Source organism: Chenopodium album, chromosome 26 (genome assembly GCF_948465745.1).
Source record: "Chenopodium album chromosome 26, dcCheAlbu1.1, whole genome shotgun sequence".
Classification (NCBI taxonomy): domain Eukaryota; kingdom Viridiplantae; phylum Streptophyta; class Magnoliopsida; order Caryophyllales; family Amaranthaceae; genus Chenopodium; species Chenopodium album.
Genome location: NC_137859.1, coordinates 5,798,100 through 5,812,979, shown reverse-complemented (window position 1 = coordinate 5,812,979; position 14,880 = coordinate 5,798,100). Strand labels below are relative to the sequence as shown.

The window sequence follows — 14,880 nt, the reverse complement described above, 5'->3', positions numbered from 1 at the left end:
TGTAGGGAAGTCTACATATGTCAGGTCATGTGCTTCTTCTTACAACTTATTAGCAGTCATCCACTCTGTCAATGTTGTTTTCTTTTCCCCCACTCTTTCCAGGACATCATCTAGGTTCTCATGGTCTTGAAAAAGCACCTGTTGTTGATTTTCTAGGTGGAACGTAAGTCTTTGTACTGGGGGATCCTTGTATTGGATGATGAATGCAAATATTCGCCAGCAAGCTTCAAAGGCAGACACGTATCTACATTTTAGATAATTCTCTATCTCATCTACTACTTTATCCCCTGGTGTTTGAGTATGAGACCCTTCATTTTCCCCTCTAGTCTCCTCAATTCTTGCAATAGCCATGTCTGGTCCTTTGTTCATGTACTTGAATAGGTATTTCAGTGACCTATCTTTATTGCAGTATTCAACATTTATGTGGGCTTGATATTTGACCACCAGGTCGATGTTGTAAGGTATGACAAATCTGTTATCCAATATCTGTCCATTTTTCGTTGCTGTTCTGCCATTATCTCGTCTTCTATAAATAGGGTAGCCCTCATCATTTAGCATTGTTGCTCCTTCAAAATCCTTTGGATAGTGTTTTGAGCACTTTCCATCTTGCATGCATGGAGAATTTTGATTCATTGTCCCACAGGGTCCATGCATCATCGATTGGACGACAATTTCGTATCCAATCAAGTCATGATCTTTGTCCGGTAGTTCTGCTGAAATAATCCTATCTATTTCTTCTGGACTTTGTGGCTTATCATCCGAATGCAAGAATAATAGGATGTGCGCATGTGGTAGTCCCCTTTTCTGAAATTCAATGGTATATACCACTGCATTGGTAAAACAAAATGTTAGCTTTCTTATTTTTCTATTTACTATCTTTGTATTCATAATTAAGCTTAAGGTACTACCTTCTATTGTCCGTCCAAAATGTTCTCTTGTAGTCAGATCACGTATTAATTCATCTAGCTTGAGTTTAAATACGCGAACCACAACATCTGGTCGGTCTTCTGAACCTTGACCTGGTAAGTCTGCTAAGAATTCGGTAATTTCTGGCCACTTTGGATTGCAAGTAAACGTTATGAATAGATCCGGTGGCCCAGCCCATCGGCAAATAGCCATTGCATCATGGTAGTTGTCCACCATGTATCTAGGTCCAGCAGTGAAGGAGGACGGTAGGAAAACTCGTTTTCCTATTGAAGCGGGAGATGTGTCCCCTCGCGAAACAGCATCGGTCAATCCGCACAACACTTCTTTTCTTATTGTTTGCTGGTTATGACGAACATAATCTAACCTCACTTTTTGCATGCATGTGAATGCATCCACAATGAATTGTTGGCGCAAACGCCCACAAAGAATGAGTGTGCGAGCCTCATTTAATCTTTCCATCAAGCGGAAAGCATAATATTCGCGCATTGTGACTGTTTTTTTTCTTACACGTTGTTGACTCTGCATCTCGGTGTGGGATGTCAATTCTAAAGCCATCTTCTCCATATGGAAATAAAAGTGGATATTGTAAAGCCATGAAGCTGGGGTGGTTTTCGGATATCCTTCGAAGTCCTCGATGCTTTTCTTCAACTATGACATCCCGTTGTCCTCCTTCACTTTCTCCATTTCCCACAATCAAAGCTGCAAGTTCATTACTGGACGGTAGATTGTATTGTCTACCATCCTTTGAACGTGTTCCAATCAGAAACTGAAACAGGGTGCATTTCAACATTTGATAATCGTTCCCTGGCCATTTTGAACACTTTTGCTAGTTGATTGTTCTCGTATAACATTTTGGAAATTCCATCAACTATTTCCGGGTCAAGGTCGGTTGCTGCTAATGAGTTAATTCTATTATGAACTTCATTACCAGTGTCGTGCACATAGAGTTGGGTGAATCTAGGTTGCTTCCCATCAGGTGGTAACAAAGATCCAATCTTGTGGTAATTTTGACCATGGATTCTTAATACATAAGGACCTCTTCCTCTATTAATAGTGTTGTCCACTTTGCCTCCTATTGACGTGAATGCAAATATAGAATTGTAAGTTCTAATGCATTCCTTGAACTTTGTTGAGCGTGACCCAGTATTTGGATCGAGGAGCGACTTTAAGTAGTCTGGTGGTTCTGTCAGCAGTGGGAGTATGACCTTTCCTTTTTGACAGCATATGCTGTATTTTGGATAGTCAACTTTTTTTTGTCTTTTAACTCTTTCCTCTATCCAAACCTTCGCACCGCAATCTCGACACATGTTTTTTGGCCCACCAAAGTTCCAGGGTTTTGTGAATTTTCCTTTTAAGAAGTCATATAGAAGTGAATTAGTTAGGTTGATAGTGTTTTATTGTAGGTTTTTATATAAATGAGCTATATATAAACTTACTTTGATGAAGTGTAAGTGGTGTTGAAGGTGCCCTTTGGTCGGTTGTTAAGTTATTGCTGACCACTGTCATAGAAAACAGTGTTGAATATACATATGTAACAATTATTGGTTTTTAATTTGGTAAAATTAGAGGATATAAAATCATATTACCTCTTGTTAAGTTGGGTTGGGGAGGTATGGAGTTAGATTCTCCATTTTCAATGGTAGGCCTCATTGGCGATACTGAATTCATTCTGCGCCTAGATGTGGGTGTGGGTTGTATGTCTTCAATTCTTGTACGCTGTCTTGTAGCACTACCAGATAATTGTGTATTGGTTGGTGCACTTGTTTCTCCTTTAATTGTTTTTTTATCAGGTAAGAAACAGGCATAAGTCCTTAAAAATCCATTTATCTTTTTAAATAAATTGGTGTTACCAACCTCTGGTTGTTTGCGGTTGGTGTGCTCGTTGCACTGCATTCATCAATGAGGTAAATGTATATTGTGGCCCAAGAACTGGCATACATTGTGGTTGGGCAAATCTAGCATTTCTACTGGATGGGTTGTTGTTTCCAGCCTTGTTTCTCCTTTGTATAAGAATGAATCTTCGCATTAGCCTTCTATACCTTGCTTGATCTTGTTTTTCCATTTGTTTTTCCTTATAGCAAAAAGACTTTGTTGAAACGTTAAATTTGTCTGTGAAAAATTACTTTGAAAGGTATATTTTAAATTGTTATGATATAATAATTATTAGAATGTATTCAAAGAAGTAATTCAAAACAGGTTCATTTTACTCAATAAATTTTTTATTGCAAGATATATTTTTGAATTTTATTATACAATAATTATTAAAATATTGATAGAAGTAATTCAAAATATGTTTATATAACTCCCTACTTTAAAACATCGCCTAAATTTTTGGCTTTATGTAGCTCTTCTTTTAGGGCTTTATTCTCCCAACACACATCCATATAATTGTGCTTCAAAGTCTCGAAATTCATTTCCTATTTAACTCGGTTGATGTCTGCTATGCGTCGTTTTTTCCTTTCTCTCCGAATGCCTTCTAAGTTGAAATCAGCTATATCAAAGTTATAACATTCCTTTCATTTGTATATGGCTGATTGTGCTGCGTGCTCTGTTGCAGTTTGCAGATCTTTTGAACTATTGCTTCGGATTCTTGTTGTTGTGCCACCAGTTGTTGTTGTTAGCTTTAAAATCACAACATATTGTTGTCTTCGTTTCTTATAGTGTTGTTTATATAGCGGCGGTGGCAAACCATACCAACTTATGATATTTGATAGCAGAGAACTAAAGCTTATACTGAATAATGTAGTAGAATTATTCATTTAGCATGTACTGTCAGATTGCATAGTAGTTAGATTTTATTGGAATATTTAAAAATAATGCTTTCATGTATTATAATGGTTCCTATATTAAGCATAAAACACATTTTTTCAAAATAAGGTATTCATGTACTCTCAAGATAAAATTTCATATATTGATGTCAATCATGTCATACTTAAATTTCAAAAAATACATCATAAAACACAAAGGGTGTTCCGGGTGAAACACCATTAAAAAAAAACATACATCATAAACCACAGAACTGATATATGTAATTTTCTATGAATAATTTAGATTTCTATTAAAAAAAATGTAGTATGTGTTTTATATGAATAATCATTATTGTCCGGCGGTAACTATTGTCCTTTTTTAAAAAAAACTGCACATATGTATTGACTGATAGATGTAGCCACAAATAGGATAACAGAGAAAACACATACTTCTAATAATGATTTATATAGATAAGATACATGAGAAGAATTGGGTGTATAAGCAACTACATACCTTTAAGATGAGCGATACCAAGTCCAAGTTCCTCTTTTGCTCAATATTTGACCAGAGTCCCTACAATGCAGAAAGGGAAACAAATTCATTATTTTTGGGAGATCACAGAGTACCTACACAGATTCATTATTTTAGGGAGACAACAATCCCTACACAGATTCATTTGTTTTGGAGTTTAAGGAAATTTCACATAAACATATGATGTTGAACCAAATTACAATGGGTCAAAGGATACACATTCTATTCTTTCTGACCATGTAATTAAAGAACTTAAACCTTACTGACTAAACTACTGTCGAACTTTCACGATAAATATTCAGAAGTAAATCAAAGTAGAAGTTGCAATTGACCAAGACATTCATGGAACAATTGCCATATTATACATTAATTCAGAAAAGTCAGTATGACTACATTAAGCTAATTTTAATTAACTATACATCAAAATAAGAATTTTCAGAAAGAATAAAAACCTCAAGACACATAGATCAATACTCAACATTGTAATTTCTTAACCTCCCTACTAACATACAACCCCAATCCTCAAGGACAACTACATCAAAGATTAAATATAGGAGGCCTATTCACATCACAGGAAGAAGTTCAGCTTTGGAATAGAATAAAAACAAAAATTTGATTCATATATGAAATAATCTATTCTTGTATCTTAGTACTCCATTACTTAACTACTTAACAAATACATTGCTAAAAAAAACCAAAACTGCTATTCACAAATAAATTGACTTACCAATAAGCTTTCCTGGCTTCCACAATGACTATAAGAACCCTGAGGCTCAATTCTGCAACAATACCCAAAAAAAAAAAAAAAAAAAAAAAAAAAAAAAAAAAAAACATAACAAAACAAAAAAAAAAATTCAGAATCTATAGATAAACCAATTAGATATTGAAGATAAAAAAAAAAACTGATTAAATTGAGGAATCAAAATTTATTCGGGAAAACATAAAAGCACACTAATAAGCTAATAACCTTTCTTTTGAGGGAAATAAGCAAGCTTTGTGGAAATTGCAAGAAAACGGAACATATATATATATATATATATATATATATATATATATATATATATATATATATATATATATATATATATATATATATATATATATATATATATATATATATATATATATTCGAAACTTCAATTCAAAAATCATTGTATAATTTACATTTCAGTTACAAACTTTACATCTTATTTACTTGGATATTAATTAATTTATGAATTAATTGCACCAAATGAAAAAGGAATATGAAAGAATGAATCTATACTTAATTTGTTGGAAATAATTGCATACTCAATTACAATATTATTCAGAGAGAATTAAGGGGTCTTTATAATTGCATACCTCAACGGTAAATTTATGGCGGTGTGCCGTCATGGTTGCGTCGTGGCGGTAATTTAATTGGTGATTTGTAACCACCAATCATAAATCAAGCCCTCTTCCGAATCTTAGTGTAATTTCATTTTCCATCATCAAATATTGTATGAATGTATGATATTGATTGCTAGTTGGTTCGCCCGCCACCATGAGCGTTTCATCATCACTTTGACGAAGCTGAGAACATGCATTCTTAGCATTGTTATGATCCACAATTTGTTTTCTTTTATTTTTTTGGTAATAATAAAATGAATATATAATTTGACAGGTGTAATAAAATCTAAAGTGTAGGGATATGGTGCGGTAGGGTGTATGTAAGGAGTTAGTGTGGAGTTGAGTTTGAGCCGTTGATTTATGGGATTGGATGATGGACGGTGGAGATGAGAGAATGTGTAATAGAGTGTGTCACGGAGAGATGGGCTGGCAAGTCGGTGGCGGTGGATCACATGGCCCACATTGCTTTAATTTGTTGATTTTCTTGTCCTTTTATTTAGAGATATAAGTGTATTCATCTAGATAAATGTCATGAAATGAGTATTAGCTAAGGTGGTTAGTAGTCTTGGCTTTTGTCCTAGAGATACACTGTTCGAAACCCAACCTCTTCTTTCTTTTTAATTAAAGTGGAATAATAATTCGTGAAGTGGTGATGACACATTGTTATGTGATGATGTGGCCCTATGCTAAAGTGAGTATAGATGACGTGGCGTAAAGATAGGGGAGATGACGTGGCACATAGACATTTGTAGGAACGCTTTTTAATATATAAGTATAGATAATAACTAGTGAGTAGCCTAGGCATTGCTCCGGGATACTACTTTTATAGTTGTGCAGTTTCAATACTTTTATAGTATTATATTATTTAGTGTGCAATATTAAAACATAATTAGCTATTAGTCTAGATGGTGAGACAATAATCTCTCTTCCAAGAGGTCTAGTGTTCGAACCTTATCATCCATATTTTTTTTTCAACATAGTTGAGAACATGGAGTATTTTTGGTAGTGCAATGATGTGGCATATTGAGGAATGGAGTAGTTGACGTGGCATAATAAGGAGTTGAGTTGGTGACGTGGCATAGTGAGGGGTTCTACGTGGCATAGAGACATTTTTTGAAACGCCTTTTAATATATTAGTATAGATAATAATAGGTATAGATATAGATATATAAGTATAGATTAAATTTCGTCTACATCATTTGCCCTTGTAACTTTCTCCAAAAAAAAAAATGCTAAAATCATTTTAGTTTGTTCTATGTGCAATTGGCCACACCATGTGTCCACTTGTAAAATAACAAAGTAGCCCCTATAAGCTATAACACTATTTAAAAAAAAAAAAAGTAACTCCTATAACATTGAACGGGTAATCCCTGTAACACTGTTTGAAACATATGTAAAACTGACCGAGTAACATGGCCCTATAACATTAAGGGTGTGTTCTATTCACCAAATTTTCAGTGATATGAACTTATCTTAACTTATCTGAACTTACCTGAACCCCTAATAAGGTGACCCTTAAGATGGTTGACCACACAGTATTTCAAGCCACATATAAAAATTTGTGAAATCATTTTAGATTGTTCAATTTTTTTCTTTTTGGTGAAATTGTTCAAATTTAATTTTGCTTATTCTTATCGATATATTTATTTTTTTTTTTTTTTTTTTTTTTGAAGCAATCGATATATTTATTTTAGTATGTAATAACTTATCTAGAATAAGGTTTTAAAAAAAAAAAAATAAATAAATAAATAAATCAAAGTGAATATTGTGAACAGTAGCCAAGAGCCCAAGATCAATATGGTATTATGGTGCAACTAGAAGTAGTTATAGTTTTGTGGTTAATTTTTGGGCTAGTTTGGTCATTATGGGCTGTGCTAAATATTATGGGCTGCGTTGGAGTAGCTGGGCCGTACATAGCATGCTGGACATAATGTTGCAAATTGGACTTGCTTACTGGCACACAAAACTGTATGATTTTGACACAAAGTAGAGGAAGGATAAACCCATGCTTGTTCGTTATCAAGACACATGAACATTATAATTACTTTTGTCAAAAAAAAAACACTAAAATTGCTATCAGTTTCTTAATAAATGAGCGAGATTTGCGAGAATAGTGGTACGGTAAATATATCATTTGTGAGGGTAAAAGTAGAGGTCTTTATTATAAAGCATTCAAAGGAACAACCTAAAAAGGAAAGTGAAGCAATTATTAGGGGACGAAGGAATATGTATATAAGAACTTAAGAAATAAAGTTTATATCAATGAGTAAATTTGGTTGTTGGATGAGTTAATGGTGGCTCCTCTTGTAAAGGGTATAAAATAGGTCAAGTCGATGCAAGTCGTGGGCCAAAAAAATTATATGTAAGTCTTGTTAAATTTTGAGATGATATGAAATTGGTCTGGACAACGCAAACAAAAAGGATGAGAGTTTGGTCTATAAACAAGGCCAAAGATGGTACAACACTAAAACCAATTGGCGATAGTAGATTGGAGTATAATGTGGGATACTCACAAGTGGGATATAATGGGTTTCAACAATACTAAACTACAAACACATAGAAAATGAAAATAAAGGCAAAAGTAAGTTAGGGTCTGTTCACATTTGTTGAACTAAACTGAAGTGAACTTATTGAAACTGGACTGAATAGAGCTGAAATGAATATTTTATGAGAGAAAGAAATTAGGAGCTGAACTGAACTGAACTGATTGGAGCTGAATTGAACTGAACTGATTGGAGTTGAATTGAACTGAACTGAAACTAAGCTGAAGGAACAGGCCCTAAATGTGTAAATTAAACTATATATAATACTTGTTATTTTAGCCTTAATAATTTTCATCCACTCATACCAAACTATTGGGATATTATTTTGAGTCATTTACCAGGTCTAGTAAGGGTCTATTCTCATTGACTGAATTGAGCTGAACTGAACTGAATCGAACTCAGCTGAGTTGAACTGAACTGAACTGAAATGAATATTTTATAAGAGAAGGAAATTAGGAGCTGAGCTGAACTGAACTGAACTGAATTGAGCTAAACTGAACTGAACTGAATTGAGCTGAACTGAATTGAGCTGAACTGAGCTGAACTGAACTGAACTCAACTGAACTGAATTGAACTGAATTGAACTGAACTGAATTTTAACGTAAGAGAACAGGCCCTAAGAGTCATGTCTATTGGTTATTGTTATCAACTTCTTATTACTAGTACAACTCCTATTATGATATCTCTATAGTAGAACATACTGGAGTATTATTTGTTGACTGAAATTCCCTGAGATAAGGGGAATATTGTGTGGTGTAGCTTTCCAATTGAATAACTAATTTTGTTGAATGATTTGCATTTTGCAATTAATAGGTAGAGTTCATAGGGAATAATATTTAACCAGCAAGATATGATATTACCCAAATAATTATATAAAATGCCGGCGCCGCAGCAGTAACGCAATTGTAACCTTTTCTCCCAAGCAAATATAAATTCCATCATTTCATGCTCATAATTAAGCTGGCAGCGCAATTGGAAGACCAAATAAATTGTTGACTATAATGCTCAAATAAAAATTGTTGACTTTTGTAGTTTGTGAGTTGTGAGAATGTGACACATTCTTCTTTCTTTCTTTAACTAATTGACTTCATCAAGTCTTTAAGTTGCCTTCTTCATCAACTTTTGATACTACTATAGACTATACTAGTCATATGTAGGCTGGCTCCATTACTTTGGTTGTTTATGTAAGCTTAATTCCCCTTCAACTTTCTGGTCATTATTTTTGTTTAAAGATAAGATAAAGAAAGCCCTTCTCACGAGGGGTATTTCCTGATCATTATGGATCCTTCATTATTACAACATTTTGATAATTTATAATTTATAATTGATATTCGTGATCACATTGATTGATTTTTAACCTAATACGAAGTATTATTTTCTCTATCTCATAAGTTGTCCCAATTTTCTTTTTAGTCTATTCATTTAATTTTGTCCAATTCTTTTTATTTCTTATTATTTTTTTTCCAACCAAAATTTAATAGGGAGTAATATCTATGGAGAAAATAATACGGAGCTAGTACTAATAGTCGAACTCAGAGATATGGCAAGTGCATATGACTGATATGAGTATATGATGATATGGGCGTCAATGATTGAGCCCAATCCACATGTATCATTGACGTCCACAGCCCACATTAACAGACAGCTTCTGCTATAAGCCATCTACATGCGTGCCTAATACGGAGCATTCCATTTACCATCTCTCTTTCACCTCTTTTGTCTATTCCATTCAAATTATACGACTACCTTGTATTTTGTAATTTTTTTTAATTTCTCATTCTCTCTTCCAATACATTAAAAATTTCCCTTGTGATAAAAGATTCTAAAGTCTTCTTTTTTTTTTTTTCTTTTAATAATCACCTCTTAATTCTTTCTTATTCGGGATTACTCGTCACATCAAATTACAAGTTATATATCATTGTACTTAAAAGACAAACAAATTTTATTTAGTCATAAAACAAATGACAAATTTACCGGAATTATTCATAACAACATAGGATTGGTCAGCACAAGAGTACTTGTCAACACAATTGGTAGTAGACTAGTAGTTAAAGCTTGTATACTTATAGAGCCCAACTTAAAAATATGGTCAAGATTCAAGAAAGTATAAATTTTATATATACATAGTAGAAAAATACAATCATACAAACAAGGAATCAAAAAATTCCAACAAAGAAAAAAAAAAAGAATAGGTATTATATTCAGTTAAGACTAAGGCCCTGTTCTCTTCACCTTAAAAAAATAATATTAAGTAAAAATAATTTCAATTCAGTAAAAATAAGTTCAGTTCAGTAAAATTAATTTCAGTTCAGTAAAATTCAGTTTTCTTAAAGAAGAATTATAATAGAAAATCAGTAAAAATAATTTTAGTTCAGTAAAATTAATTTCAGTTCAGCAAAAATAATTTAAGTTCAGAAAAAATAATTTCAGTTCAGTAAAAATAATTTCAGTTCAGCAAAATTAAGGTGAAGAGAACGGGACCTAAGTTGTACTCCAAATTATAAAATCATGGGACAATTTTGGCTTCAGAGAATCAACCAAATGAACTTTTGTTTTGATTGTTCTTTGTGGCAACTGTCTCCTCTGAGTAAAAGCCAACAAGAATATATAAATGCAAAGAATATTAGCATATTCGTAGCCAAGTTGAGATCTTCTGATCATAAATTTATATTATTGACTTCTATATTAATATATTTAGTATTATTTTAAAGCAAATCTTCTTCTTGCACTTATTGTGATGCATTATAATATGATTGCTCAATAAGTATGATCATCACCTAATTAAAATATGAAATTCTTAATAGTCATTATTTACATTCAAACACAAAGAAAACTTGACTAAATCATCTTGACATGTATATTACGTGGCCATTTTGTGTTAAATTTGGAAAAATACATAGATGAAATGATTAAATATAATTCCATATATAATACTACGTATATTTCTGTTTTATTATTCTGTAAAAAAAATTAACTTAGGCATGTTCTTTTAAGTTGTTCAGCTCTGCTCTATAGAGCCCTGTTCTGTTGAAGTTTACTCTGCTATGCTCTGTAGTGTTGGAAGCTTTGTTCTGCTGAAATCTGTAGCTGACCCTTACTCTGCCTAGAAGCTCAAAAGAACAGGACTTTAATACTATTCCGTATTTTTAATAACTACTTCGTACATCTTTATTACTATGGATAAATATATACTTTTTTTGTAAAAAAAATCTGGGTAAATATATACTTGTATGCAACTATGGGTATTGAATCGTAAAATCTATTAATAATAGTTGAATCAAATTCCCAGTTTTAAACCACAAGCCTCCAAAACCTTATCCTTACAATTTTTCTTGTTTTTGTTAAAAAATAAAACACAAAGATAGTTTCAAAAAATAACAACTTTACATATAAATATAATGTTAGATTTCGGGAAAACTCCTCAATCCGGAGTTTCTAAATAATCAAGAAATTGTAAAAGTTTCGAAGCCGAAATCTGGAAAAACAGAGTACGAACAGGGGAAAGAATGCGGAAAGTGATGAAGGCAAGGTCCCAATAAAACAGTAAAAACCAAAAAAGATTGGAAAAAAATAAAAAATTTGAGATCTAAAACCTAAGCTGTGATACCATGTTAGATTTCGCGAAAACTCCTCAATCTGGAGTGTGTACCATTGATCAAAATATATAGAGTTTACAACGCTAGGCCTAATTACATTAGGAATCCTAGATACGATAAACATACAAAATATACATTTAATATATCCTAATCTGCGACAAATATTATCCTACATATAATATCTATCATATAATTGTATATATCCTTAATTTTATTTTAAATCCTCATGTGTTAGTATGAGTACGTTCTAATCTTGATCAATTACGAGTACATGTATCATTGTGATAAACTCAATAGTGCTCAACCAAAGAATGTAACCCCACAGCTTTAGTATTGAATTGACATTAAGCTTTAAATGATATAGTAATGGAAACATGAATATCATCTTTCTCATTTTCAATATTCCTCATTTCTGTTATTGGTAAGATTTGTAGGCTAGCTGATTTTGATTGTAGTATGTTCTATTTTTAGGTAAAGTATTTTCCCAAACAAGTTGCTTGGATCTATTGCCTGCCTATTTGTATTATAGCATACCTCTTTCACTTCTAGCTTATGCTAAAAATGGTATTAGTGTGAATTAATTAAGATCTCATTTGTAACAAAATGTCCAATTTACTTTAATAATTGTATTTATCATGTTCTATTTTTAGTTCATATTATTGTTTCAAACAAGTTGCTTGGATCTATAGCATGCAAACACTCATTTTACTGTATCTACAATATAAATGTCTCACTGGGTAGGTAGCCGTATTCCACCTTTTTCTTTTAAATTTATTTATTTATTTATTTATTTTCAGTTCTCTCATTTCAAATTACTTGTATATGCTAAGATTATTGATTATACGAAGTAATAAATAATCATAATGATAAATGAGTTTCTATTGTTCATATAATAACAAGAATGAAAATTCATCTTGATTGACTTTTGTATTACATAATTATATAAGAGTATAATTTCACTGATACCACAATCTTGTTATACAATTATTAATTTATAATTTTTAATCGTGTTGGTTTGTTTTCATACTACTTATCCTGTTATCTACTCTCATATTACTTATCTACGAACGAAATAAAATCTAAATATAATGTTTTTCCATAAGAGTAAAAGCACCTCAGGGATTTACAAATTTGTTATCAGGAAACTTAATTAGATAGTTTGACCTTCGGTTTATCATCACCGGAGATTACAAATCAAATTGAAGTATATCATATTATCATGTATGCAAGTTTTGGTTTTGGGGAAAATAAGTACTTATAAGATTTTTTCAAAATGATTCTTCCATTTAGACTATTAATAAAGTATCTTAAACTATATATATTCAACTAGCTATTACTAGTCTGCTATCTCTTAAAAAAAAAAAAAAAAAAAACAAGTTATTGGGTGTAGTACACTCCCATGCATTCTCTTAAATTCTAGATAATCAAATTCCAATATTTCTTTTGATATTATATTTAGTAAAATTATCTCAATAAATTTATGTGTAATAAACATTTCAATAATTTAGTTTGTAACGTAAGAAAAAAACTAAATATGATTGTTCCAATTTGAATAAACAATATTACTTTTATGTATGATTCAAAGAGTATCACAATCAATACAAGGTATATCACAATCAATATAAACCTATCAACTTGTCAAACCTAAAGTTAATCCACACGTGAATCATGCACTATCAAAAATAACAAAAATAACACTTTGATTTTCTATCACATAAAAACTCATATCTTTTTAGTTTTTATAATTGAAATTAGTTTTTATAATTATTTTTTATAATATACGAAATAACTATTATAAAATATATATATATAACAAACCTATTTCATTTATTTTACTTTTACTCCAATTTTTATAAAATAATACCACTAGTTCACTTTTACCAGTTCAAACATATATAAAATTCAATTATATTGAATTATATAACTCGATATATCTTAATACTTGCCAATATAATATCATCAACAACATACACCATTGCTATAATCACGAGTTCATTTCTACATTGATAAACAAAGAATAATCATTTTTTCTCAGCTTAAAATTCAATTTTTGCAATTCAGACAATAGTTTTGCAAACCATTGCCCAAATACTTGTTTGGGTCAAGAGAATTTAACGATTTACATACTTTTTCTTCTGGATTGGAAAGCCATCTCCTATACATTTCTTCAAATAAATAAATGGGATATAATTTATTATTATTATTACTATTAAGGGCTTGTTCACATTTACTAAACTGAACTGAACTAAAATGATTGGAGCTGAACTAAACTGAACTGAATTGAGCTGAAATGAATATTTTATGAGAGAGGGAAATTAGGAGCTGACTGAACTGAACTGATTGGAGCTGAATTGAACTGAACTGATTGGAGCTGAATTGAACTGAACTGAACTGATTGGAGCTGAATTGAACTGAACTGAACTGAACTGATTAGAGCTGAACTGAACTGAACTGTAAATAAGTAAATGTGAACAGGCCCTAATTAAGTTTGACCGGGCAGGGATGGGTTCATTAAGGTTGATGGACTTGAAAGCCTGTGAACTAAATATCATAACTTCTCGCAAGGAGAGCTCTGGAATCTGGATATGTGTTTAAAGGCACATTAGATTATTATTTTTTTACTCTGGAGTCTGGAGACGACTTGTTAGTCGTTGGCCTTTTTGATTTATTATTATTATTATCATCATCATCATCTTTGTCAAAAAAATATTATTAGTATCATTATTATTATTATATATACAAAATTTAATAATTAAATATTTGTGTTTATTATATACTTCGACACTCTGTCATATAGGTTAATCATATAAATTTACTGTAATCAATGTATAATTAAGTAACAGTAATCAGTTTTAATAAAGTTAATAGATTAATGGGTAAGAACAATACTTCAAATATAAATAAGAATTGTTGCATAGCCAGGCCATGTCATACAACCTTCTAAAGTTCCAATCAAACACTAGTAAGAAGAAGTCAAAACGTGTTAAAATGTTTTTTTTTACTATGAAATCGTCGGCAAAATGAGCTAAGCAAAACACCATTTCAATTTTTTAATCAACGGGTTCACATCCAATCCCTTTCTCTATTATAATTAACAACTTGCATGAATTACTAATATTCCAAGTAAACCCAATCATTAACGCCTTTTCCCTTTTTATATTTGTCAC

The 14,880-nt window shown here is 31.5% G+C and overlaps 1 protein-coding gene across 1 annotated transcript; it reads right to left on the bottom strand.

The window, feature by feature from the left end:
* Positions 1–39: 39 nt before the first annotated feature.
* On the bottom strand, positions 40–1,482 carry LOC145616691 (uncharacterized). Its single transcript, XM_081671445.1, has one exon. The coding sequence runs from the start codon at positions 1,480–1,482 to the stop codon at positions 40–42; it is 1,443 nt and encodes a 480-aa protein (XP_081527571.1).
* Positions 1,483–14,880: the final 13,398 nt, after the last annotated feature.

Excerpts from the sequence above, each read along its gene's own strand:
- LOC145616691 (XM_081671445.1), bottom strand. The coding sequence starts at position 1,482 with ATGGCTTTAGAATTGACATCCCACACCGAGATGCAGAGTCAACAACGT.